At 41.9% G+C, this 27,020-nt stretch overlaps 1 protein-coding gene across 2 annotated transcripts in view; it reads right to left on the bottom strand.

Annotated features, from left to right (window-relative positions):
* Positions 1–27,020, bottom strand: part of tns1a (tensin 1a) — an 80,742-nt gene that overhangs the window by 45,963 nt on the left and 7,759 nt on the right. For both annotated transcript variants that reach the window (XM_010785418.1, XM_010785419.1), the window contains exons 2-3: positions 16,210–16,324; positions 13,653–13,690 (exon numbers count right to left, since the gene is read on the bottom strand). In XM_010785418.1, coding sequence (XP_010783720.1) covers positions 13,653–13,690; positions 16,210–16,324 — 153 coding nt within the window. The remainder of the gene's footprint in view (positions 1–13,652; positions 13,691–16,209; positions 16,325–27,020) is intronic.

Raw genomic sequence — 27,020 nt, 5'->3', positions numbered from 1 at the left:
ACAATGTTATTTATAATTGTAATTTTTCAAAGCAAAAATGCCAGGAAATTGAGATTTTCTCTGGACTTTTATCATATTAAAATGAAAATATTAAGCTTAGGCTGACTTGCAAGGCATTTAATCAGAAGCAGAATCGGGTTTATTGCCGAATAGGGACAAGGAATTTGTATAATGATGCATAGATGAACGCAATGAGGACTTAAAGAGACAAAGAAGAAATAAATCAAGATATATAAAAAAGTAATATCTGACATATACATAAAAGTAAGTAAGTACAAAAATATTAATTAGTATGACTAATTACTTTAATTACTTTGAATTTTACTTTGACTAATTGACTTTGGGAAACTGGGAGTTGTCTCTCTATTTTCTGATATTTTATTTAGAAAAAAACAATTCATAATTTTGTGGACCAATCAGAGCAGACTGGGCTCTGGTTTGAGACACTGGCCGTTTCTCAATCGCGAGGATATTGGCTTCCAAGCCAATATTTCAAGGATGCTACGTCATCAAGTGGCGCAGCAGGACCGTTCCAATGTCCAGCATACTTGGAATTCCACCGAGGCCGCGTCCTTGGTTTGGGGGAAATTTCGAGGCTGCACATGGGTAGATTTCGCGTCCTTCAAATCCCCACAATGCTTTGCGCACGGACCAATTTCCCCAAATCTGTGGCGGAAAATGTAAGGCGGGGCCTCTCATATGACGCACACCTGCACACTTGCTAGCCTGTTCCACTCTTCGTTTTCCGAATGCCAGGAAGGATTCTTGCCTAGCTTCTGAAGGAAGTGACTCGGAAGACATGTGATACCAAGCAAGCATCCTCGCGATTGAGAAACGGCCAGAGGGTGAAAAGAGGTGCTGCAGCCCAGGCAGTATGAGAAAAATAAACGAGCTTTTTGAACATTAAAGCATGGAGACATGTCCCAGTAGAGACACTACATACTGATATACACCTGAACATCAGCAGGAGAGGACTCTTTAAAGTAGAGACACTACATACTGATATACACCTGAACATCAGCAGGAGAGGACTCTTTAAAGTAGAGACACTACATACTGATATACACCTGAACATCAGCAGGAGAGGACTCTTTAAAGTAGAGACACTACATACTGATATACACCTGAACATCAGCAGGAGAGGACTCTTTAAAGTAGAGACACTACATACTGATATACACCTGAACATCAGCAGGAGAGGACTCTTTAAAGTAGAGACACTACATACTGATATACACCTGAACATTTGCAGAGTAGGGCCCCTTTAAAATCACTGCCATTCTTAATCTTATAGATTTGACTTTAAAAGCCAATATTTGCAAGCCTTCAGTCAAAAATCCCCCTCAAGACATGCAGAGAACATTGGGAAAATATTTGATGGACCAAATGTATGTGGGTCAAACCATCAGTAGTCTGATTAATATCCAGTCCAGTTGGACTTTATTCTTGTTTGTGCATGTGTATACGTGCGAGAAACACATCTAGGAGGTCCTCATTTGGAATGGCCTGGTTAATAAAGTGAATGAGTAACAACTGTTGCAGCTGTGGGCGCTACAGGGAAGTGGATAAAAAGAGAATGAATGATATTAACGTTCAGCTTTAGTTGGAAGCATATGAAAGTTGCTGGTACCAGAAAGCCAGGAGCGAGTCGGCTCATGCTCGCTCTTTACAGTTCCTGCTACCTGGGGCCGCGGCTGACATTCATATATCAGTGTTGGCGGTCCCAGTGGCCCCGGGGCCTCGTAGCAAGAGCGTCTGCCTTTTATTTACAGCTGACAGGGCCTGTTCTGTGCGTTGTACATTAGCATACGCCTGCAAATGTCCTGATGATGACTCCCTCCAGTATTGATGTAAAGGTCAGAGGGGTGTAGTGATGACTCTGGGCTTCAGATGCTACTTGAGTGTTTGAGAAACAAGCGGCCAATTGCAACAAAACACCTTAAGAATCTACTGTATGACACTTAAGGCTTACATTGTTTCAGTGTCGTAAAAATCCCTTAATAGGTCTTGTTAGATAAGTTAAAACGATTTTACTGCATCATTTACAGTCATTTTAACCAGCCGCTGATTAATTTCTTTAGAAGCATTTTCACGGAATCATACACACTTCTTGTTGATATCACATCACATGTTAAGCTATGCAGTCATGACAGCCGGAGCAGCAGACAGAGAGAACTCACAGACTTCTTAATCTCACATTCCTTCAAACAACGTGTCTCTAAAATCTGCATCACCACGCAACCAAGTGAGAGAACAACAGCTACCCCGATTCATCCATATATGGTGGGTGCAGCTGGATGGTGGACTAATACAGGCTTCATGAGGTCTTTTCCAGCTCAGACGGATATAAGTGGAGGGATCTCAGAGAGGCCCTGCCACGCGCTTCAGCATCGGGACATTTCTTGCAACTGAATATCCTAAATCATGATTATTGACTTTTTCTTTGGCCTCTGAATGAGTCCCCCCAAATCCCGTCCCACCAAATGAACCAGCAGACCACAAAGAAAGCTCTCCAACATCGAGTGAAAGACAATCAAAGTGGCTTTTGAAACAGGGAGCTTATAATCTCATGGAGTCACGAGGGGCGTCTGGGAAGCCACTGAACTAGAACAAGGAGTCAAGCGAGCCACCGGGGGGGCCCCTGCTGCAATTTCAACCCAGCCAAGAGGCCTCGTTAGGGGCCAAACAGAGGTCAGCTGAGGCGGGACGTTGTTGAATTACCCGCAGCAAAGGTCAAATGTCTCAGGTGAGTCTCGGCGGCTTCACGGAGCTTCCCTCCTTTGTCTTGATGTCGTCCCCCTTCGCAATAAGAGCGTGGATCAGCGAGAGCTTTAATGATTTTGCAAATGTGCCGCTCAGGTACTCATGAGGGTTTATATTGAAATGGAGAAGGAGAATATCAAAGCAGGACTCTCGAGCCACGTCCACTGAGATGAAACGCCGTATAATGAGTTAACATGATGCTGTATGAGAGTGATGGATTCTCGTCAAACAGGCTGGAACAAGCATCGCAGAAAGCCAAGCAAGAAGAAGACTGGCTTGCTCAGCAAAATAAAAAAGACCATTTTTTTTTACCTAAAGAAAATGCATGAAAGATATTTTTGTGTTGTTTTTTGTCACCTTTTTAGTTCTTTTCTAGAGCTCTCATATTGGGCTGCAGTTTTCTCGCAGATTTATGCCCATTTGACAAAGCATTATCACTTTGATCTTACATCCATTTCAGCCCGATTGATGGGAGAAAGCATGTTTGCAACAGTGCATAAATCATCTCATTGGCTCTAATAAATAAGCCCGCCATTGGTCCAACCACACTCAAAATTCCTCAAGCACTCCTCCTGCCCACACAAGAGCCACTGCCGCGCCGATGGCAGTTTGCCTGAGAAAGTAAATTCTTCACTTTCCAAACGGGGGCCAAATAAGGACTGAAGCTCAAACAGCCCCTTTGGAGGGATTTATACATCGGCTGGGTTTCTGTTTAACTTGGAAGGCTACTAAATCCGCAGAGCTCCGCGATGGGGAAGAGCCGGTTCCTTTCTCGCTTTGACATTTTGACATAATGTCAAGTGTGTCCCGTGCCATGTTCGGCTGGGTGGCAGTGTGTTGCTGGCAAGAGCGCCCTGGCAGGTTCGAGTGATGTTGTCAGTGGCTGAATAATATCGGATGCGGAATTTAAAAGAGATAAATGATGTTGTAGTAAAAAGAATGGCAAAATAAGTTAGTCATGCAGAATGCTGCCAAGTCACAATAATGCATGGGAAAATATTAACACTAACATGCTGTCTATCATTTCTAAGAGTCCATTATTCAATGTCATTTAAAACAGATAATCCACTCTGTAAAAACATAGCTATTTGTTGGATATCTACATTTGGACAAGCTTTTCAGGCTTGGTTCGCCCATGAAGGTCCAAATGCTGTTTCAGTTGCTTTTGCACCCAAACAGGATGGAGAAGGGCTGGTTTGTATACACATGAAGTCTAAATAATTGTTTTTGTAAAGTAGAAAACATTCCACGCCAGCTGTTTTTCCACTGGTGTCCATCCAAACCCGGTAGCGCAACACAAACAAAGTATTCGCCGCAGTATGAAAGCCATCCTGTCGAACAAATGACAACACTGTGACAGGACGGACAAAAACGTTTGAAATCTACCAAGCAACGAGTTCCCAGTCCTCTCTCGAAGAACCCTGCATCTAAATCCTTTTTCATACGGGAACAAAATCACTACCACATGGTTAACACGCCATAAATAAGCATAAATATCAGCCGAGAGGCACAAGCGTTTGCTTTGACCCTAAATGGTTTAGACAAAAAAATACCACAACACACACAGGGTTATTCAGAGTGGATTGCCTTTTCTTATTTCAACTATTTTGATTGCCTGGGAGCTCTGATTTGGGTCCAACAAAGGCTGATTTGACCTTCAAACCGACATGCCGATGTGAGGTTTGCAGCCCAAAGGAACTTTATGAAGTGGACGCGAAAGAGGCCAAAGACCGTGGATCACTTAGATATTTGGTCATGGTCAAGCCACAGTCAGGGGTGGGGGAGCTCTGGCTTGGCTGCTTCAGCTCTTGTACGGTTACAACAAAATAACTGCGAGCTACAGACGACAAAATACCCCATTAAATACGGGAAGGATGGATATCAGATGTGCAATTGTGGCTCACTTTGGACACAGGTTGCAAACCTCCGAATGTAAAAGCTTGCCTTGGAGTTTTAAGTAAGAGGAGCATATCATAAATGTAATTTTAAATCGTGGGAGAGGTGGGTAACATTTGGCACAGGTTTTTAAAAACCAACACCTCAGTGGGTATTGAATCGTGGGAAACACTTTGTGAGTAAAACGAGCAGTTCTTTAAAGGCAAGTCTTTTATGGAAGTTGAATGACAAGCATGTTTTCGTCATTACCGGATGGAGCCGATGTTGGACGGTGCTGATGGGTCGGTTCCGGAGAGCCTTCGCCTATCAGTTCCTGCTTGATTAGGGGTGGCTGCAGGATGCTTTCTCTCATTCCACCACTAATAGCACGGTGAAGCCAGATTGGAGAAACAACGCCAAGCCAAAATCAATGGTATACACAGGGAAACGCGCAATAAAATATAGGCTTTCTAGAACACAAGATGCTCAAAAGGATTTAGCTTCAATTACTTCTATGAAAGCCTCAAGTTACAGTATGTGTCTTTCCTATACCTGAAAGTAGTTTGTGTTACCTTGCATTGAAATGTCCTTTTAATCGAAATTGGCTTTTTAGTGTTTTCCTTGCCAGTCTGTCACTAATTGACAGAAATAAGTGAGAGGGTAGGCTGAGCCCTGGCCTCTTGTGTGGTTGCATTTTAAATGCCATCCTCCCTGGTCACTGCTGCTTTTATAACTCTCACCGGCACATACTTTGGAGCTCACACAGCTTGAGTTCTCACCGTTTGCCAGCCTCCTTTTTTGTTTGTGTGCACTTCTCTTGAAGCCTACAGAAGAATATCTTAACAGTCAATCTGCAAAACAAATGCGCGACATATCAAAACAAAATATCTGCACAAACACGTGAGAGGAATTTCTATTTGGCAATCAAAGTTCAAAGGTGTCTTCTTTGTTCCCTTTCAAGATGATTCCCTGCGATTTATGGTAGGTTTTCCCCAAGATTTTTCTAAAGGCTGCCAAGGATTCACTTCTCTGATGTGTCAAAAAGATGAACTGCCTTGAGGTATTTTATTAAGGAATAGGAGAGACAGATGCAAGAGAGGAATAGCTCAAGAGGGAGAGATCTACAGTGTCGTTCAATGAGCATCGCTCTTAGAGAACATCTTCGTGTTATGAGGCACGAGGGAGACATGAGTTAGGGCAGCTTAAGAGGCTTTCTGGGCAAGGTGGAGAAAATGGTAGCGCATTTTCCCTCAAGACTTATGACATATGAAAAACAGGAAGCCAGGGCAAGAAAATCAGATTCAAGGTTGTGTATTGTCTTCAAATACAATTCTAAAGACAAATGTGCAGCTGTCACAAAAAAAGGATTTATTTTGGTGGCGTAATAAAAGCGCATTCCTTCCCGTTGTTTTGACCACTTGAGTGGGAGACAGGACATACAAGTCTGGTGACCTCTTGACCATTCATGTTTAACTGCCATCCGTGTGTTAGCTCAAGGTCAGAGGTGAGTGATTGCCATCATCAGTCTGTATCCTCTCTCAAAAGGTGTCAGAAAGGAAAAGTGAGAGAAAGAAGCGAAGGATGGAAGAAGAAGACTTTTCCGTTCAAACATTCTCCTTGACAGACTGCTCTACTTTATCTGCTGTAACGGCAGAGCAGATGGGATTTACGCTGAGAGGGGAACCACGTGTTTGCCTGCTGTGTTGACCAGTTGCTCCGCGTCTCTCTGCTTGGCTCTTGCCGACACAAATCACGGGTCATGACAGGCTCCAGCAGCAACTGGAATGGACTCCCCGTTCCCATGGGAGAAAGTTTCCCGTGGCAGACTACATGACATCCACAAGAATCCCTATATGTGAGGCTACAGAACTCATGCGTCGGTATGCAATAAAACGACTCAAAATCCTGACTGAGGTACATTTTCTTAAAGCCAAAAAACATGCAAACAACAGATGGAATACACAGCAAGAAAACTTGGGAAATCTACTCTCCCAGATGTCTTACCTGCGTAGCGGTGCCACTTTTTCTCACGCTCTCACCCCCTCGGCCTTGTTTTTACTTCTGCTTTTCACTCCCTCCTTCAGACCCCCCTCCAGGAGAGAAAGCGGGCAAGAGAGGGAGTACCAAATACAGACACTTTCCTCCTCCTCCTCCTCCTCCTTCTCCACCCCTCTCGCTCAAAACAACAGCAGTAATCCCAAACGCGTGCCAGAGAGCTACTGAACTGGATTCTGTGTTTATGTGTGCGCGCATGTGGATGTCTGCGCAGCCTCTGGACTGGACCAGGATACTCTCCTTTGTACTGCTGGCTCTGGTTCCTCCCGTCAACTGCCAAGAAATGTTGAAACACGCTATATAAGGCCAAGAAGCGGCTTGGGGCTCCTTACGATTCTGGTACCCAAAACGAGAGAGCAAAAGCCGTCCGGGGGCAGACAGAAAGTGTAGCCCTCCCTCTGTCTGCAGTCCTCTCTCTCCGTGTCTCTCTCTCCGTGTCTCTCTCTCCTCCCTCCTTTCTCCCTCGGCCCTCTCTGTTGACGCATGCTTGACAGAGGGAGTTAGAGGGAGAATGCTACGTAGCTAGAAATACCTACTTTACTTCTTGTTTATGCCAAAAATACACTTAATTCAAATTGATCAACTACTTTGCTGTTATATTGAGTTTGTATTGAGTATGTACATTTGTTTTTAACATATTTCATGTAGGATTTACTATGGTAACATTTGCATGTTCACTCATTTTACTCTGAAATACAAACACTCTAATTATTGCATATCATGTCATTATAAAATCTTGATATCCCACATAGCTGTTATTTGTTTTTGTATTTGATTTGTGCCCTTGCATTTATTGAATAATGTGCCCAGCACTAGCTTGCTTAATTTTTTGCCTCTAACCAAAATATGATTTTAAAGGCCATATTAAAACTGATAAACACATTGAAGTAGTAGTAGCAGAACGACGTTGCAACTCGGGAAGCCTACGGAGCTCTCGAAGGCAACATTGGCTTTGGTGGGGGTCTGTCATTGAAGTTTTCCAGAGCATTTCTTACAAAAATATTTGGTGTAATTAAAACACCTAATCCAAGAGTTGAGAAGAAGAGTGGCAAAGCTGTACTTGAGACTGTATCTGCTATCGATCTACTCAGAAGTGGGACGCGAGATGCCTTTTTTCTAAAATACTTGGGAGGAAAATATTTGCCTCCTGTTGGTTTTTTAGCACCCGAGGTGAACTTAGCTCTTGACCTCCAGACAAGAGCCGAGTTAAATTAGGCCATCAGTCATCTGCTGCTAGCACCCGGTCATTAGGCCTCCCGTACGGTTTGTCTGCCAGCTCTATCTCCCGACTGCCGCGCTGCATCCATACCGCTGAAGGGCGTCGCTATGGAGACGTGCTGCGATGGCTCTTTGATGTGACGCGTTTGCGCAGGGGAAACAGACCTGCCTCTGTGAGGGCGGCTGAGGAATGAGGAGGCCTGGCTCCCGTGAATGTGTGTGTTTGTGCGCCCACGTGTGTGTCTCATCATTTTCTATCACCCACTCTCTGTCTTGTTCTACCTTTTTTCACTTCCATGCTTGGATAGTTACTCCCTTTTCCATGCCAACATTCTTGAACGCACCTCATCCCTGCTTCTGTGCGCGTCTTACTGTGTTTTTGGTCTTGCTCACTGCACTTCTTGGAAGATAATAAAGCAGATATAAAAAAGAACAACCTCAGAAGGACAAAAGCCTGTAAAACACCACTGAAAAGTTGTCATGGAGACGGTCCAGTGGTTAGAAAGTGAGTTTATGACAGTTATTTTAGCATTTTGGTCGCTTAAAAATGTATTTTTCAGCATTTGGTTGTGCTTTTCTTTACAATCATGGGTTCCTTCTGGTTAAAAACAACCAAGATGGCCAAAAAATAAGATTGGGACATTCAAAAATCAAGCAGGCAAACGCATACATGTTTTCTTTTAACTCTGATATTCTTGCTGGGTCACCCAATGTATACATATATGACTTATCCAGTCTCACCTCTCATGTCTTGCTTCACTAAATGAACAACAAATAAAAAAAACAATCTGAAGGCTTCAATCCAACAGTCCACAAACCAATGGGTGACTTCACTGCGACTACTCCTTAATACAGTCTGTGGTTTCTAACAATCAATACAAATGTTTGATATCCGCAAAAACATACGTGCCTAGTACATAAATAGTCGCAAGTTATACAGTCAGTGGTAAAACGGGGTTATAAGCGTTCCTCCTGAAATATTAAAGAGCTCCTGGGTTGCACTTTATAGAGCATGTAATTCGCCTGAGCTCTAATTAAAGGCTTCTCCCAGTTTTCACACATGTTCGGATGTGGATTTAAATGTAAGGATGCTAGGATTAAACAGCCAGACCTCAAAACACTTGACCCTTTAAATTCTGCACTGGCTTAGCTGGAGTCAGGCATAGCTGGAGTCAGGCTCAGTGGAGTTTGGAATGTGCATGATTTGACTGACTTCGTGACAGTGAAAGTCTGCTGTTGCAGGTGAAGACTCTCCCTCTTCTAAAATGCGTAGCCGGTTCTAGCACCTCACTGCTTGTGTGATGTAAGCTGCGAGCGAGCTCAGCTTGACAGAGGGGGATTTTGGGCTAGTCGAGATGAAACGGGATGTCTGAGTCTCCTCGCTACAATGATATCCTCTGGATTTACTTTTTGCATGACAAAGGAACTATTGAATCAACTAAAAATAGAAATTCAGCACGTGACTGGGATGCCAAAGTGCATTTCTCACCTCAACAAAAAACAGTTAATTATTAAGTATTAAGAACTTTCTTTTCCGATTATTTAACAGCACACCGTATTAGTTATTCATTGAAGAGATTTAATTACTACAGTCACAAAAGAGACACCTTTTTTTATATTTAAAGATAATAATGACGTTAAAAAACCAACTTCCTTGTCTTTCCACTAACTAATGACTTTTAAAGATTACTATGAACAATGCATAAGAGTTGAGGTGTGAAACCCTCACAGAAGAAAATGCTCTCCACCTGACAGACTGAAGTATAACCAGGTCAACAGGAACACGCTCCTTTGGTTTGAAATGTGTCTCATGCCCTCTGTCATTTTATTCTTGGTCTGCGTCCGTGACTCACTTCCTGGTCCGACTGTTTCACCCCTAGTGCTGCTCCAAGATCTGTAAACATCTACAACCACAGGAAGTGGAAAAGCCTGATTACGAGGGCACTTTGTTCGGCTCCAGCTGACTGCAGCGATAAGTAAACAAGTGGTGAGATTTTTTGAATTGCCTGATGAACAGAAACGTGTTGAAAACACTGAGTGCTGCGGGAGGATGGAAGCAGATACAAATGATCCCCAGGGCCTCGGGAGAACCTGGGTAAATGTCAGCAACGCATTGCCTGGTCTAAGTTTTCCCAGCTGACTTTTAATGTTTCTATTAGACTAGAAGTAAACTGTTGTTTCCATTGCCTCTTTCTGTTTTACCATTGCCTTTAATTGTACATTTACACAAACCTTTCGCACCTTTTTCTAATAGTTTTTGAGTTCTGGGAATCCGCAAGTCATCTTCTCATCTATCTTTTCACAACCCACCTAGCCTCCAATGTTTTTCAATACTTTAATTCAGAAAACCTGAACCTAGTGCAAGACAAAGCTAGACAAAATAGGAAAACCCAAACAGCATTTTCAAATTTCCACGCATCTATCAAGCGCAACACAACTACAGAGCATTTTCCAAGCCAATTTGTCTTGCGGCTGAGGTAGAAAAAATATGGCATATCAGACAGCACCACATTGTACTCAAGACACACACTTGTAAACAGGATTCTCTAAAATGCAGCCAAGGAATGACAAAAGCACCTTCCAGCAGAGTTGTTTACAAGAGGAATATTCAAAACTTCTTCTCTCGCTTGTTTTGTCCAACCCCACCATTCCTCTTCGGCCCTGCCTCGCCCTTGCCAAACCTCCCTGGTGTGTTCCAACCCGCCAGCCCCAAAGAACAGCAGAAACCACTGAAGCGGCATTCCAAGAGGCTCCTCCGAGACATGGCTGGGATAAATCACAAGGAGTAAGGAAGACCACGCTGCGCTATCCAGTCAACACAAGTAAACATGATCACTTGCACACACGCGGATCTGTGTGCAAAGTGCCAAAAGTAAACCCTGAATCTAGTCAAGTATGTTGATCTGAAGTTCCAACAGTGATCCAGACTGTCCACAACTGGATTCTGATTGGTTTCTGCCATTGAGGAAGCTCTCAGACAAGATGTTTTTCAGAAAAATCTAAAGTAAACACTAATTACAGCCTCAATTTTAAGGGATTAGTTCATCAGGAATTCACCACTACACACTGCATATGAGTCCAGAAAAGCACTGCCAGGGAAACATTTTGCACATTTTTTGAAAGTCTTGAGCATCTTGCCTCTAACCAGCCAGATTTCCAGCCAAAACCCCACTATCCACCTCAACATAGACAACCACAACAACTGCGTTAAGGTCCCCAAGTCCATCTCCAATACAATCTGGCGTGATAACTCATTTGTCGCCAAGCTAGAACGTCCTCAGGACTCGGAAAAACAGCGGTTCACTCAAAGACGTTTGCGGTTGTACAGAAAGGAAAACAGAAACTGAATGGTAGCCAAAGACTATCAGCCGTTCTTCATCAGGACACATCAGTGGACACATCTGTCTTTTGGATGTTCCGCAAAGACATTTTCATAAGCTTTAGAAATGAATGATCGAGCCCGTATGCGGTGACAGATTACCGGAGCAGAAGGGAAACATACTAATACCGATACACATCAGTAATCGTTCCACTGACAACAAGATTACAGGGATGAAGGGGAAATGTTTTATTGACTTGTAAAGGTGCAATAAGTCAGATTGTTTAGAGGAGTGAATGTCACTGTATATCTTCTTAACAATCTTACTTTCCATGTTATCCCTTTGGAGCACAAAGCCGCAAGACAGTGATGTTTTTAGGTACTTGACCAAATGAAGAAGTAGTTATACTATTACAATATATAGCAGGGTGATATGCAGTGATTCTCATTATGGCAATTACAGCGATTTCTAATGAGATGTTTCTATGTATGTTATTGCAATGTCTCTAGTCAGTAAATGCCACTAAGAGCTCCGAATAAATGTTATTCATGCCAAAAAATACTAACATTTTTTCATTATTTGTTTGCATTTCATACATTAATTGTATCAAATGTTGGTTTTCTACATGCTATTTAATACACTTGAATGAACTAAATGTCTTTTATTTGAGTTATTTTGTCAGAATTTAGTAACTTAAAGATATTGAGTGCAATAAAGTAATTAAAGAATGCAAACTAATATTAAGGTAAAAAAAAAATGACCATCCATCAGATGTTACATAATCATTAGAAAAACGATTCTTTTGTCCATTCCTAATAGCAATCATATAACTAATTGCAAAGAAGAACCGTATAGTTCAGACGCTTTGTGTAAATAAATTATATTTAACATATGTGTCTCTCATCATATGTTAAGAACATTTACGTTTATCACACGCTCACTAAAGTTAGAGTAGGCCCCATTAAAATGTCGTAAAAACACAGAGATGCTGCATAAAAAGTAGTAACACTACCGTTAAAGCTTTGGAACAACTGTCCTTTGATGTCCCGGTTGCTATAAAGCATGAAAAAAGGGAAGCAGCTGTTTCACGTCTACAGAACCGCGAACCACTGGCGACGACTTCATTGTGCTTCATGACAAATTTACGGTTCAAGGTCAGCGTGGAGCCGGCTGAAGAAAAAGCATCTCGCTCTGCCTAAATCCACAGGCTTTCATTTTCCTGAACTTTTACGGCCTGAAACAATGAGCCATACTGTTTCCTGTTTATCGAGGGTCATTTCACTCGAAAGGCGCCAACACAAATGTTTAAGCCAATTTAGGGATTAGCACATTAGCAAATAAGGATTAGGGATATGGAGCCAAAGCTGTAACTTTTTAACCAAATTAAACACAATTTCAATCCTCATCAATTCTTCTCTTCCCAGACACAAAGCATCCAATGTCTGTCAGCACCAGAATGAGTGACTCATGACTCTGGTTATCCTGATTATTCCCCCAATTGCCACCACAAATGGCTTTGCCTGGTTCTAGAGGTATTTGGGATGTTTCTTCTACGCAGCTTTTGTTCCTACAGTAATGTTTGGGTAGAAGGATGGTTTTTGGTGATGTTTTTGGGAAGGAGGTAACTAGTCACAACTAAAACCACTAAGAATAACCTTCTTACGATCTGACACCCCCGCCCTTTCCCTGCCTCCTCTCCATCATTCCTTCCTCCCTTCCTTCCTTCCTTCCTTTCCCTTTACTCTCCCCATGCATTCTTCCCCTTTCCACTGAAGATTGGGATCAAATGTTGGTCGTGTGCAGTGAAGACATTTTTTTTCTTTAAATATACTGCAGTTTAGAATAACAAAAAAGTTCCTTTGCAAACAAATGTTAGATTGCAAATTTCAGATGTATTGATTGGCGCAAATGCATGGGTTGGAGTTACTGGTCAAAAACAAGATCATGTTGTAAATATATGTTTTAATTTAGCAAAATGAAGCTGTATTCTTTTGGTTGGAATCCTCTGTATCTGCAAGCTGGCCTCATTGGTGGATATTGTCACGAAAAAAGTATTCTTTATAATAAAACTAATAAAAGAATACCCCTTGTTGTTCACTAGCAGTGCCTCACGTCTCATGTTTAAGCACTTAGGACTAGGATGTAGGTGTGCTTGGAAGCAGATGCTGATAGACGTGTCAAAATAAAGGCGCAACGTGAAGATCATTATCTGTTACAAGTCATAGCTTAAGATCAGTGATCATACATCGATTGTTTCAAGAGAGAAATATTAACTTTAAGAACTATAGATAGAGCTGCTTTAAACTATTTTTTAACAATATAAAGACAAACTAAAAAGGAAAAACAATGACCAAGGTCACGTGTATCGACAGAACAAGTATATACTCAGTCATAAAAAGGAGTAAAAGATTATTGTCTTACCTTGGATTCACATTTTCTATGAAGGGACAACTTGCACACTGGAAGAGAAGAGACAAAGTTGGGTTAGCAGAGAAGAGCACACCTGGATGAAAACACAAAGAAACACACAGTCTCTACCTGAGAGTCCATTTAAGAGAGTCACTTTTTAGAAGTCAATGATTGTCAATTGCAGTTGAGTATGTAACTGTCTTTTTACTCAGCTGTGTGTATTGCTGAATGTGCTGCAAAGGAAACAAGGTCAGCTCCATCCTGACTAACATGCTGTGGTGCTGCCCCCAAGTGGCCACAGAAAGCAAACATACATCCATACATGTGTTTGTTTTATCTTATTACGACCCTTTAGAAAGAAGTGTAACATGGTCCAATAATATGAAACGACTGGATTATTCCCAATAGAAGTAGGAGTTTTAATAAATATTGAGAAACAGTGAAAGGATGGACCTCTAGGTGTGAAAAGGCCATGTTTCTGAGTGTGTACAGGTAGGACAGTTGACCCCCCCCACACCTGCTCTGTAGGTGGTCCCCAGGTGGTGTGGGTGTTTTTACATGTGTGAGCAGAAGTGACGGCGGTGTTGGTGCAGGAATGTTCCGGGTAGTCTCACAGAGAGAAGCTAGAAAAACACTGGTTCATTTATGCAAGCCATGTGTAATGGTGATAAATGGAGCGCTTGGTCATTGTGTGTGTGTGTGGAGCTGATTGGTAATTATTTGGAGTGTTAAGTGAATATTTGTCCATCTAATTATCTACTTATTACTGACTCATATTTCATTGAGTTGTTATCGCTGGTCATGCAGGTGAAATCCTAGCTTAGAAATAATTCTGGAGCATGGTTTTAACAAAGCAAAATGCTTAAATCTGTATGAAAACACTAGTTTTAAAACTAACGTATCTTCCCCTTACTTGCCTATGGTTGCCTGGCAACTGGTTCCAGGTTATAACAGTATGCGAAGAGCGTGCAGGTGACAAAACAACCTCAGTCACTTAAGACTGTGTAAATCCGCAACACATCTGGATGTCAATGACACATTTGATCTCTTTGTCCACAAGCCCTCTAGCAATGTGGCCTTTTCACTGGGGCGCCTAGCAACACTTCCTGGTATCTGTAAAGGGCAGGGAGGATGTCCAATGTGTAGTGAACATACAGTGCTGTAAAACTCTCACATTTAATAGCACTTCTTCGCTGATTAAACCGCGTTTGCGCACATGAAGCTGCTCCTGGGGGCCGTTTTGGGCTTTCAGCTGGATGACTTTAAGCTTTAGCATTTGGCAAGGGAAGCTTACTGTATTTTAACATAGGGGATGATTGAACAAAAGGGGGATGAAAGGGGGAGTAATTCTCCCGTGCTCCCCTTTGCTCTCTTTTCCCTTTGTTTTGCATGCCTATCTCCAAATCCCCCTATACCCCAATTTCTCTGTCTTTATCCTGCTTCGCTCTACCCCCCCCACCCCTTACCCCTCTCTCCCTTTTCCCCCTCTTATCTAGGCTAATGCAGCAGCAGCAGCAGCACCAGCCATGCTAATTTTAACAGCAAATCCTCAGCCAAAGCCCTATACAGGCCCGCTCTGCTACCACCGGGCTTCCACTCGGCTCCTGCTAAAGACGCAGTGTTTGTACTTCAAAAGGGAAAGAGGGAGAGTGTGAGAGAGAGATGGATGGATGGATGGAAGGAGGGAGACAAGAAAGAACATTTGAGGCTGCCCGGGAGTCCTTTCACGTTAATTTCCCCTGGACTTTTTCTTGGAGTGACAATAAAACCTTCAGTTCTTCTAAAATTAGAACCAAAATCGTGCGAGTGGATAGTGGAGGAAGACGGGGCTTAAAGGGCAGGGAGGAAGATGGGAGAGACACCGAGAGTAAAAACAGCAGACACATGCAAACATGCAGACTGTGTGCACACGTTGGAATAGAAAGGCAAAACAAAGGAGATGGAGACTGAGAGACAGATGTAGAATACGGCTGCCAAACACATTTTACATCACTGAGGACTGAACGGATTTAGACTTTGGGACTTTGAATAAAACTAGCTTTTCAGTTTCAAGAAATGTGATGCATGTTCTGAGCTTTTATATTCTAATATGATCAAATCAGTTCATACAAATGTGTAAAATAAGTTTAAAGGGGCCCTATTCTGCGTATTTTCAGGTTCATATGTATTTTGTGTCTCTACTGTTTCCATGCTTCAATGTTCAAAAAGCTCTTTATTGTTCTCATACTGCCTGTGCTGCAAAACCTCTTTTCACCCTCTGTCTGAAACCAGAGCCCAGTCTGCTCTGATTGGTTAGCTGGCCGGCTCTGTTTTGACTGGTCAACCTCTTAGAGATGAGACTAAATTGCACATGTCTTGGTTATATAGAATGAAATGTTTATTAATGGCCAATGCAGATATTTAATGTTACTACCTTATCTGCCAATATGTTTCCATACCCTTATGCATCCCTACTTTATTATATCCCCATTGGTTTGGAATGTCTTGATTTCTTGTGTTTTTCCCCAATGCATGCTGGGACAACACCCAAGCCCTCCTCAACAGGAATCAGAGTCTGAGTGAAACTCACCTTTGCAGATGAAGCCCTCCTTGGTGATGGCCTGCTTGCATATATCACAACTCACGACCTTCTTGAACGGCTTCAGCTTGAAGGTGTGTGTGTGGACGCCCTCCAGCTCTTCAGGCTGTGGGAGGAAGAGGAAGGAAGAGAGATCAGGAGGGAGTCGGTTGAACGGCTGCCAGCAGGTCCTCGGCCAATAGCAACACATTTGGGATTCAGCTATGATATATTGGTCTGCGGCTGCTGCATGTTAGATCTCAGGCTTTGATGGCTTCGGTGAACTGGTTTTACTTGTACCTTTAAATGTGTATATATTTCTTTATATGTGAGACAAATGCTTAATTTTCCTAAAAAGCTTTAGAACAAGTTGGATTCATTTGTATTGATGAAGTACTTTCTCCAGGGTAAAATACTGATACATACTGAGAATTGACAAATATTACAGTACAACAGTGAGAGATCAGAGCAACTTTTTTTGTAAATGGTTCAATGTTTTCTCACATTTTAAATAATAGATGATGAATAAACTGATCAAACAGGTGATACTTGTTTATTTCAATCATGTTGAAATGTCTAAATTAATCTTTCTGGCCTTTTTTAAACCAAAAATGCAACATTATACAGTAAAGGTCACATTTTAAAATAATAATAGGTTTTTCTACACATACAGTTTTGATGTTTATTTGATCAAAAAAGACACACTTTCATAGCTGAGATGATTTTGTGTCCCAATGTTGCATGGACCTGCACACACACGACACACACTGACATACTGTAGCCCGCCCACCAGCAGAGGATGCTTTCACTTTGAAGTTTTTAATTAAATGACTAATTAATGATGAAGAGGAGAGAGGGGGGAAGAAAGAAGCCTCACAGCAGCCAACAACCTCAAAAAACTCTAGGAATGATGTACGCCTGGGTGTGTGTGTGTTTTCATAGTGTACTGTATGCATGCATGTATGTGTGTGTGTGTGTGTGTGTGTGTGTGTGTGTGTGTGTGTGTGTGTGTGTGTGTGTGTGTGTGTGTGTGTGTGTTGGAATATTTCCTGCCTGAGGACACAGAAGCTCTAGAAACTGCACCAAAAACTGAGCAGAGCAGAGAGGAATAAAAAGTGCTCAGCATTTTCTGCATACCTAAAAGCAATGATATTCAAATGACCGTGATGAAGGTGGGGTTGATGTGTTCATGTGAGGTGGGGTTGATGTGTTCATGTGAGGTGGGGCTAACAGAACATTTAAAAAGGAACCCTAGAGACCTCTGCAAAATGAATTCCAGGACTTGTTTACGATGTATTCGTGACATTCCCAACACTTTCAAAGCATCATTAAAACAAAACTGTCCTTCCAAACAGCTGCGCATTACTCAATGCTGATTTGAACCAGGAGGATAACGCAGCCAAGAAGACTGTAACTGGGTCACTAGAATTTCCCTTTGATGGTGCTTTAACTTTTAAGCAGCTCAACCTGACATAGAGTTTAAAAAATTTGGGAAAAAAAGAGAGTTTTTTAGGACCTTTTCAGTCATTTTTTCACAGTTTGGGGCCCAAGTGACGCAATGCAAATTACGCAGGTTTTAAGTAATATATATTATTTTAATAAGAGCTAGCTTGACACTATTTCAGAAAAAGTATGCAGCTATTGAAAGCTGCTTATTTCGCTCACCCCTTGTTTCTCACCTTCCACCACTTTACTACTGATCTCTTTTCGCACAATCCCTCTGACTGAATAACCCCCTTGGTGAGTCATAATGATGATGTCATTTCCTCTGTGTATTTGTGCAGCTGGGCCGGTCTAGGCTGGGCTCTGCTGGACTGTAAACTTTATTGAAAGCAGTATTTTAAAAGACACCTTGTTCCAACTATCACCTTGAAAGAGTCTCTTCAAGAACTCACGTGGAAACAATCCCGTGAATCATCTGAGAGGGATTGGTCGTTTTTTGTGTTATCCGCGGCTACATTTTGAAATAATTATTGTAAATGCTGCATCGATTCCCAAATAAACCAAAGTGAATAGTATCACATTCATATTAAATAAATCAAACCCCAATGTCAACAAGACCATTTTCTTCCAACTACGCCAATTTTCAGCAATGAAAGTTGGACCGACCAATCAGCTTATAGCACAAACTTCCCTCAAAGCTTTCTTTCTACATCTTTCTAAAATTGGGCAATCCCATCCCATAATCAGTGTAACAGTTGTCAGCATTGCATTCCACCAATCGGTCATTAATGATGTGTTGAGTTTTTGCGCTCACAAGCTACTCTCCCTTGTAGATTCGGAGGAATATCACGTGTATCTTTTTTGAATTTTAATTCCAGGTACACTAAATTAAAACCATCTCTGCTAGCATAACTTATTCTAACCACTACTACCAGAACTACTCCAACTACAAAGGACTGCAGGTGATATGAGGCCCACTGATGAAAGCAGGACAGAGGATTGTAATCCTTTGCTTCTTTGTCTTTGAGCTCATTTTCTCTCAGATGCTCTCCGGCCTTTTTTTTTTTTTTTTCTCTCCATCTGCCGCAGTCAATTTGGCTCAAAGCTATTACAAAAGTGTATTTCTCAGCGTTTTCGCCTCACTATCTCCCTACATCTTAATGGCTTTTGTCACACTGTGACCCACTCGCTAGAAGCTCCACAGAGGAATCATGGCTGACCTTGGTTGCACAGAGCCGGACGCAGCGTGTTTGAAAAGGTAGCGTTCAACAAACAATACGCTGATAAAAAAAAAAGTGGAACCAGTATGTAATCCGACTCATTAAAGACATTCTTATTTCACAAGTTGGTAGATATACTGAACAGCAGCTCAGGTTTAAATACAGACGGACCGCAGACACTTTCATTAGAGGGAAGGGAAGTAATCTGAGCTGAGTGATACCCATCGTGATTATTGGAGAACTGCTGAGATGGACCAACTAAAGAAGACGATGCGAGAAAGGAAAACAAAGGGCAGTATAACAATGCCAATGAAAATAAATACAACAGATACATGTCATTTTGTGAAACTGTAACCCACTCACATGACCTGATACACTGATACACATGATACACTGCTTTGAATGAAACCTCATCGGGAGTCCCGATACAATAAATGTTAGTCAATGACAGTTCTATTCAGATTCCACGATTCTATTTACTGTAACGATTTAAACTTCCCGCTGTGGGTCATATAAAGAATTTCTAACCTCTGATAAACCCAATCAAAAACAACTAAGATGGGCATGTTTTGCAGTGTGCCCGTCTAGGTTTATAAATAGCAGTTGAAGCACCTTGGTGCCACTCTCCAGCCCTGATGTTAAAGATGACCTGGCAGAAAGCCGCTGGCTAAACCAATCAGACACCGCCAGCTGTGTCACAGGCAGGAGCCATGGTTACCTGGCTGCCATGGCAACTGGGGTCAATGTGTCCTGTCAAACTATGATGGATGAGGTAGGAGTTTTTCAAAAAAGGACAGAAAAACATAAGTTTGCACACACACAAACATGCCCACGTTGAGTATCGCCACTGCACATGGTTGCTGGATGGCTGCCATGTAGCATCTGGGATTCAGAAAGAGAGGGAAAAGGGCCCCAGCAGCTTAAATGGCGAGTAATCAAACACGAGTATAACAGGGATCATACTTAGTTTGAGTGGAAATTACCCTCAGAGTTTCACAGGCTCACACACACCGGGTCCCACTTCTTAAAACTTTTAGTAAAATATGTTACGAAAGCTCACAATTAGGCCTGTAATCAGAAAGCCACTTCCTTAATGGATGCCATGAGTTTCTTAACCATCCATGACAGATTTTATTATCCGGTACGAAAAAACTTGCTTCCTGATGATCATATCAAGGAAAAGACAACGTTTTGCCAGGAAAGGAACATTCAAGTACAAGTATTTCTTTAACTTTCCCAAAAAGTTGACATCACTTACAAAATAGCTAGGTATACATATTTTAGATGTTTCTTGATGCTCCTAAAATGTACATGTGTTCTAAAGACAATCTACTACCATTGTGAGATTTTCTTGAATTGTATGTAGAAGAAAAGATAAGCTCAAAGTTCAAACTCCAACGCCATGGCCATTTGTCACCTAGGGTGTCGCCAAAAATCAAGAAAACCAAGAGACTCAGGACGGTCATGAAGAAAACCAAAATTCCATGCTGAAATATTTGTAAAACGATCATTATTTTATAATTTAAAGTTCCAATTTTGGTCAATTCACAATGATGGAGTCATTTTTGAGAGTGTAAATCTTAAATGGCAGCTGTGTTTTCGACTAGAGAGCCATCCTAAAGAAGTCCAACACCAAAAACTGAAAAAACACAAGCCCTGTCCTCTGTGTCGTGTTAGAAGGACAATCCCAGGAGACGCCGCAGAGAGAAAATGGAAAGGGAAAAACAGAGATGGGACGGAAAATGGATGGAGATGGAGAGAAAAAGGGGGGATAAAGGGAAAGAGTGAGTGGTCTAAGAGCAGAGGACGGAGGAAGAGGAGAGTAGGTGTTTTTGGGAGAGTGTGTTTGTGTGTGTGTGTCCGGGCTTATAGACAGCAGGCACAGTAAATCAAGGCCCTGTGCTCCTCTCCCCCAGTTGCACTTAGCTAATGAAAAGCATCACTACGCTACCTCCACCGCGACCCCACTTAGAGCCAAGATGTGGGAGCAGGAGGGAGTGGGAAGGGAAGGGGGGGGGGTTGACTCTCTCAAAGGCATGCTCTTTACCTCTGTAACCGGGACAGGGCATGGACACAAATGAGTCCTGGCACGTACAACCAATCACAAAGCATGCATGTATTCAGTAATGCATGTACACCTTAAGACATAAACCCCACTCATTTGTTATTTATCATCAATGACTAGCTAGTATCTAACACACTCTAGCAACTGATTCATGAAATTGTCTGTTAGCTAGATCTCTTATTAAATAAAGTGCATGCAGTCTGTCAAAAACGTGCTGCAAAAGTAAAAAAATGTGAGCCTAGTGAAGGCAAATTGGAGATAACGACGTGTTAGACCTAAAATCAGTTGGAAACGAACACGACTACCAATGAATTCTAATATTTCCCCCTAACTTATCAGTACAATGTGTCTGTAAGTGTTGCTAATACGTTTTCTGTTTAAGGTGATTATATGTCAATATTGTGTTAAGTGCTTGTTTATGCTGCCTCCAAGTGGCCAGAAAAAATCTGTTAAATATAAGAATGTGTTGCAGTTGTTCTTTGAGGTATTAATGTCACAATGGCGGTTACCACAACTCCTCCATGGACAAAAATCTACACTGCTCACCACAGCTGATCACATTTCATGTTCTGTATCAGACCCATATAATACAGAAGTCATCCGAACCATACCCACCACGAGCAGTCAAAGCAAAAGTCTCAATATAATGGTAATTGTTGATGTCTGGAACTTCCTGTTTACAGTATGTCAGGTGCATTTTGAGGCACTGAAAAACACTAACACTCTCTGCCACACAGGTTCATCAACACAAAACCCTGTAGTCTTATAACCGCCCAGTCAGATATCCATTTGTGTACAACAACCATCTAAAAGGAACGATGTTTAAACAACTAGAGGACTCTTTCTGTATAATTAGCTGAAAGATTAGATGTTCTTATCTGGGGCACAAAAAAAGTATTTCTTTAATAAAACATACATGTTACAATCGGAGCAATTTATTCTTCTCCTATTCCTCCTGGAAATAATTTGTTTGCGAGGGAATGCCAGAGGCTGCAGCAAACACTCTTTCCTTCCTGTCCGCTGTAAGATAAATACTATGTGACAGAGAAAGTGAGTGATTGAGGTGAATTGTTTTCTGAGTTAGTGACTACCTGGTTGATGGACGAGGTGAGCAGAGGGAGCGAATGAGTCACTCAGACAAAAAAAAAAAAAAAGGCAAGGAGCTCCAAACCCAGCTAAAAACCTTGGATGACATGGCTCGATGAAGTCAAGCATGAGGAACAGGCCCCACAGACACTAACAGGCCGGGGGAAAAGAGAAGCCAGGGATGAAAAAGCAGAGCCACACCTGCTTTCAATTTCCACCAAATTGAAATTCTGTCAGGCACAATGGGCGCCTTTGTGAGACAGAGAGAGAGTGAGAGAAAACGAGAAGGAGAAACACAACAAGAGGAAAAATGGAAACCAGGATGATATTTGTCATATTTGTGTGTGTGAGCGTGTCAGCATTTACATGTTTGTTTCATAAGCATATACAAATGAAAACAATGATGGATTTATTCGCAGGGAAAAAACTTGGTATCATTCGTATTTGATCAGAATACTACGGTGAAAGAGGACAACATTTGGTAGGGATTTTGCGTCAAAATCTAATCTATGTATCTTACCTAACCCTCATAAAATTACTTTTCACATTTAGAACACAGGGTTTTAAATGCGCAAATGTGTGAATTGCTGAAACACATGAGTTACTAAAGTCCAGGTGTTTACAAATGAATTTATGTAGCATCCTGAATTATTGTAGCATTAAAATGAACCACATATATATGCTTTATTTAAGCCAAAATTCTATTAAATCACAAACCTATTTGGGTGTTCTACTGCTCCATAACAAATGTAATAGAAAAAGCTGTTTAAAAGTGGAAAATATCCATATGTTATGTGAAATTTGAAGATTGTAATGCAAAGTGATCTTTCATTAATGCAAGCAGCATTTATGGATTAAATGTATAATCAAAAAAATTCAAAATGGCATTTGACATTTAATTAAAAAAGACCTGCTGCACAGTGGACTATAGAAATGTTGAATTAATTAATTAAATTAATATGTACATTGTGAACTGGCTTTCCATTTTTACAACAAACATATAAAGTCCAAAAATATGTAAGATATGAATCATATCTTTACAAATCTAAGGCCCTGATACATTGCGTTTCTTACCCTGCCTACCTCCATACTTCATTGGAGTATGGATCAGAGTACAAGCACATACATGTGAGCGCAGCATGATTTATTTATGGCGCTGAATACAGCCGATCCCACTGGACTGACACTGTAGGCCGGTTGCCAGGTTGGAGCAGATCCTTGAAGACCAGAAACGGTCTACCTCCTGCTTTAATGTGGGTGTGATGTTTTATGGATGCAACAAATAATCCACATGCATTTGTGTGTGCACGTGAGGGGGTAGCTGTTATACTGTTTGCGCGATATGATCAATACCAGGTGCAGACGGAGGGACACAAAGATCAATGAGCTGTGATCATGAAGTCTAGGCCGCTTATGGTCATTAGCCAGCTGCTAATGAACTTAGAATGCTGTGTTTGCAAATGAGCTCCACTCTCTTGAGTCCATCTCGGGGAAATAAACACACACACACAGGACAAGAGCAAAACAGAAGCCCTTTCCATTTTCCTACAAGTTGATACACGTCACAAGCTCATATGCACAGGTATGTGTGGCTAAGTCGTCATTTGTTAGTATCTATGTAAGCTCTTAAACGATACTTATCAATTTGTTGAGAGTGCCTATGGTTTCCTGCCAATACATAAACACTTCTACATCTTATGGCTGTCATAACTTCAAGCTCTTTGTGATGTTTGATGGTGCACAGATAGAACTTGGGCAGGGATCCAGACTTGGGTATGAGATGCGGGGGCAGAGCGGTGCACAGTGCCCCGGGGAAGTGAGCTGAAGCTAGGTCGCGGCATGGCTGGTGTTGGCCCGGTGGCCTTGAGGGAGGCATCCGGTCACATCGCATATAAATCACCTGAACACGGGTACACAGAGCGTTGTTTAGCCAGAGTGACGGCTCACACTCTCTGAGGACAGTCTGACTCTCAAAGATACAGTACCACACGCAAGGCAGGTATATAGTAGACACATGCACAAAGAAAAAGAAAGGAGGAAGCTCCGGAGAGAGTTGGGGGGATCTCTGTCTGTGTGGCAGCTGAGCAGCACATCCGGTCCCTTCGGAGGCTGTTGACCAAAAGAAGGTCTAAGTGCAGTTCCATGTCTTTTGGAGGTGGGAATCATCATCAAAACTATATCACCACTGTTATTATTACATCTGGGAAAAAAGTCACTTTTTCCTCATATTTTTACCAAAGACTAACTTTTTGAATAAATAGACCAATCCAATTTTGACAGAGGGTCAAAGTTAACCCACAATAAAACCCAGTCGTTGATGAAGCCACATGAGGGTACTTGACCATTTATGTCAGCCAATATCGCTAATTATTGTTTTAGAGTTAATTATCTTTGAGAGTGGAGTCAGAGTGTGCCAAGGTTGGCCTTAGGCTAAACGCCAAGAAAACTGAGGTTATCACCTATAACATCTTACCGGAACATCCACCTCTGACAACAACAGAAGGCACTGTGCTTGGGTCAACTCAACCGAGCAAGATCTTAAGGAGAGGAAGGCACTTGCATGGAGGGCCCTGAACGGCATGACCAGTGTATGGAACTCCAACCTCCCCCGTCAAATCAAACTCAGCTTCTTCTATGCAACGGTAGAGTCTGTTCTCCTCTATGGCAGTGAATGCTGGACCCTGAAGCCAACCCTGCAAAAGTCTCTAGACGGATGTTACACCAGAATGTTTCGAGCAGTACGTAACATCAGCAAGAGTGTATATGTAACCAACAAGATCCTGTACGAGGGAATACCAAGGGTGAGCGAGAAAATTGCAGCCAGGAGAATGAGACTAGCAGGACATTGCCAAAGGCATCAAGAGCTGCCAGCCGGCAAATTGTTGCTGTGGGAACCAACACACGGGCATCGGTCACGATCCGCGCAAACATACGTGGACGTACTCAAGAATGACGTAGGAGCACAAAGTACCAATGAACTGGCCAGATGTATGGAGAACCGGGATGACTGGAAGCAACGATGGAGGGCTCGTCTGAGGACGACCAAGAGAGATTGGGATTTTTACTAATATTTGTAGAATTTCAAATCACTCCATTGACTGCAAAAATTAAATAATTAAGAAAGTGTGTTGGGAAAAGGCTTCCTGGCCCGCACGCAGAAGTAGAGAAATCTTCATTATTAAAGAATGCCCTCACCTAACGCAAGCTAATCACCAAGCATGGCTAGCAGATACGCTCTTATTAGCAAAGGAAAGAGACATTCCTAATACTCGCCAGGCCACACACAGAGACATACAGAGGTGACACATACAGAGGCAGGCGGTCCAATCAAAGGATTGATTTTCAGAGCTCTCCAGGGGTTCTGTTCAGTCAATGAGGAACACTGTTAGACAACTGAAGACATGATGAATCGACCATACATTGTTGCTTACAGTTTTTCAGCTGCCGAGTACTGGACTGCAGCATAAAAGGAAAGGTTTACTGATTATTATGCAATCTGTAATGTCCAACAGTGTCACGTCAACTACAATAAGGCAAATAAATCACAAAGCAAACAACCACCAATATGAAAACAAGTCGTAATTTTCCATATACATTATTGTTCAACCTTATCTGCCATAGTAAGGTATTTTGCTTTGTCGAAATTGATGCATCAGAAACCAGAATAACTTTTATGGTAATATGGAGGGTTTCTAGTGTATTATGTCACACACTGTGATCATAATCTAAACTAAGAGGGTAGCCAAAGTTAAAAACTAACAACAAATATCCCAAGGAAAACGTTGTTACATTTAGTTTAATATTTTTCGTTTGGTGGGGATTGGTTTTGTTTTCATCATTAAGTCACAGTTGTGTTATACTCAAATGTATAAATGCAAATAAATATATGTTTTCTTGTCTAACAATGACAGATTTTGCCCAAGCGGCGACCTCTGAGAAGCGCCAATGCAGAATATCCAGGAGAGGGTGACTCCTGTGGTTGCAAAAATGTGTCAAATTGTATAGAAGTCTATGAGAAAATTAACCACTTCTGTTTCCAAAAAACCCTACAAGATTGGCCAAAACCAACATGGCGATGAGCAAAACGCTAGACCAAGGCATTCAAACTTCAAAACAATGGGTCACGGTGTTAACCGCCCTTTTATATACAATCTATGTGTTTTACTGATCTTTTTTAAATGTTCAAAGAAAAGGGCTAAGTGCAACATGCATGAACTGACTTTTAGCAATGATTGCACAAAACCAGATACTTGCCCTATTTTATGTTTGCCTTGCAATTTTACAAAATCCAAGTAGAGAGTAGTTAGCATAAGAAAACATCTGAGGTCTGTACTCAAACTTGTGACTCTGCATAATCCCAGGTCTGGCTGCACTCGGGTAAACACCTACAGGAAATTCTTTAGTGAATATGCAAAGAAATCATATCGCTGGTGCTGTGTCAAATAACGGTTGTTGTTATTCATGGCAGGGCTGCTTAGCATATTGTAAAGTAGTAATTAGCACACAGAAGTATTTGGCCAGTGCTGTACAAACTAGCCTTCATTTGTGGCTATTTCTGTCAGCACGTCAAATCAAATATTCTCTCTCTGTGTGTGGGGTGATAAATAATGAATAGCGTATATTTGAGGAGCTTTCTTAGAACCCGCATTTCACACGTCACTCAGCTTCTCCTTATTACTCTCCTTCCTCTCTCTGCTGATGTCACACCTCACAACACTCATGTCCTTCCCCTCTCTATTCCCCTTCATCATCATTTTTGTTGTCGATCTGAAGGAGCCATAATGTTGGATTCGGAAGCCTTGCATCTGGACAACTCAATGTCTCGATTTGCATATGAAGTGCGTGGGAGCTTTCCCTCCACCCTGCCTCTCTCCCCTTGCATCTAAATGGCCCTCTCCCCCACTGCAAGCTACAGAAAAGTAGGGCAGATGCCTCATTTAACACTTGGGTAGGATCATTATACGCTGTGTATACATTATAGCAGAAAAAAAGCGATAAATACACCTACT

The sequence above is a fragment of the Notothenia coriiceps genome, unplaced genomic scaffold (genome assembly GCF_000735185.1).
Source record: "Notothenia coriiceps isolate Sejong01 unplaced genomic scaffold, NC01 NC01_scaffold00027658, whole genome shotgun sequence".
NCBI lineage: Eukaryota > Metazoa > Chordata > Actinopteri > Perciformes > Nototheniidae > Notothenia > Notothenia coriiceps.
This window is presented reverse-complemented; position numbering and strand designations above follow the sequence as displayed.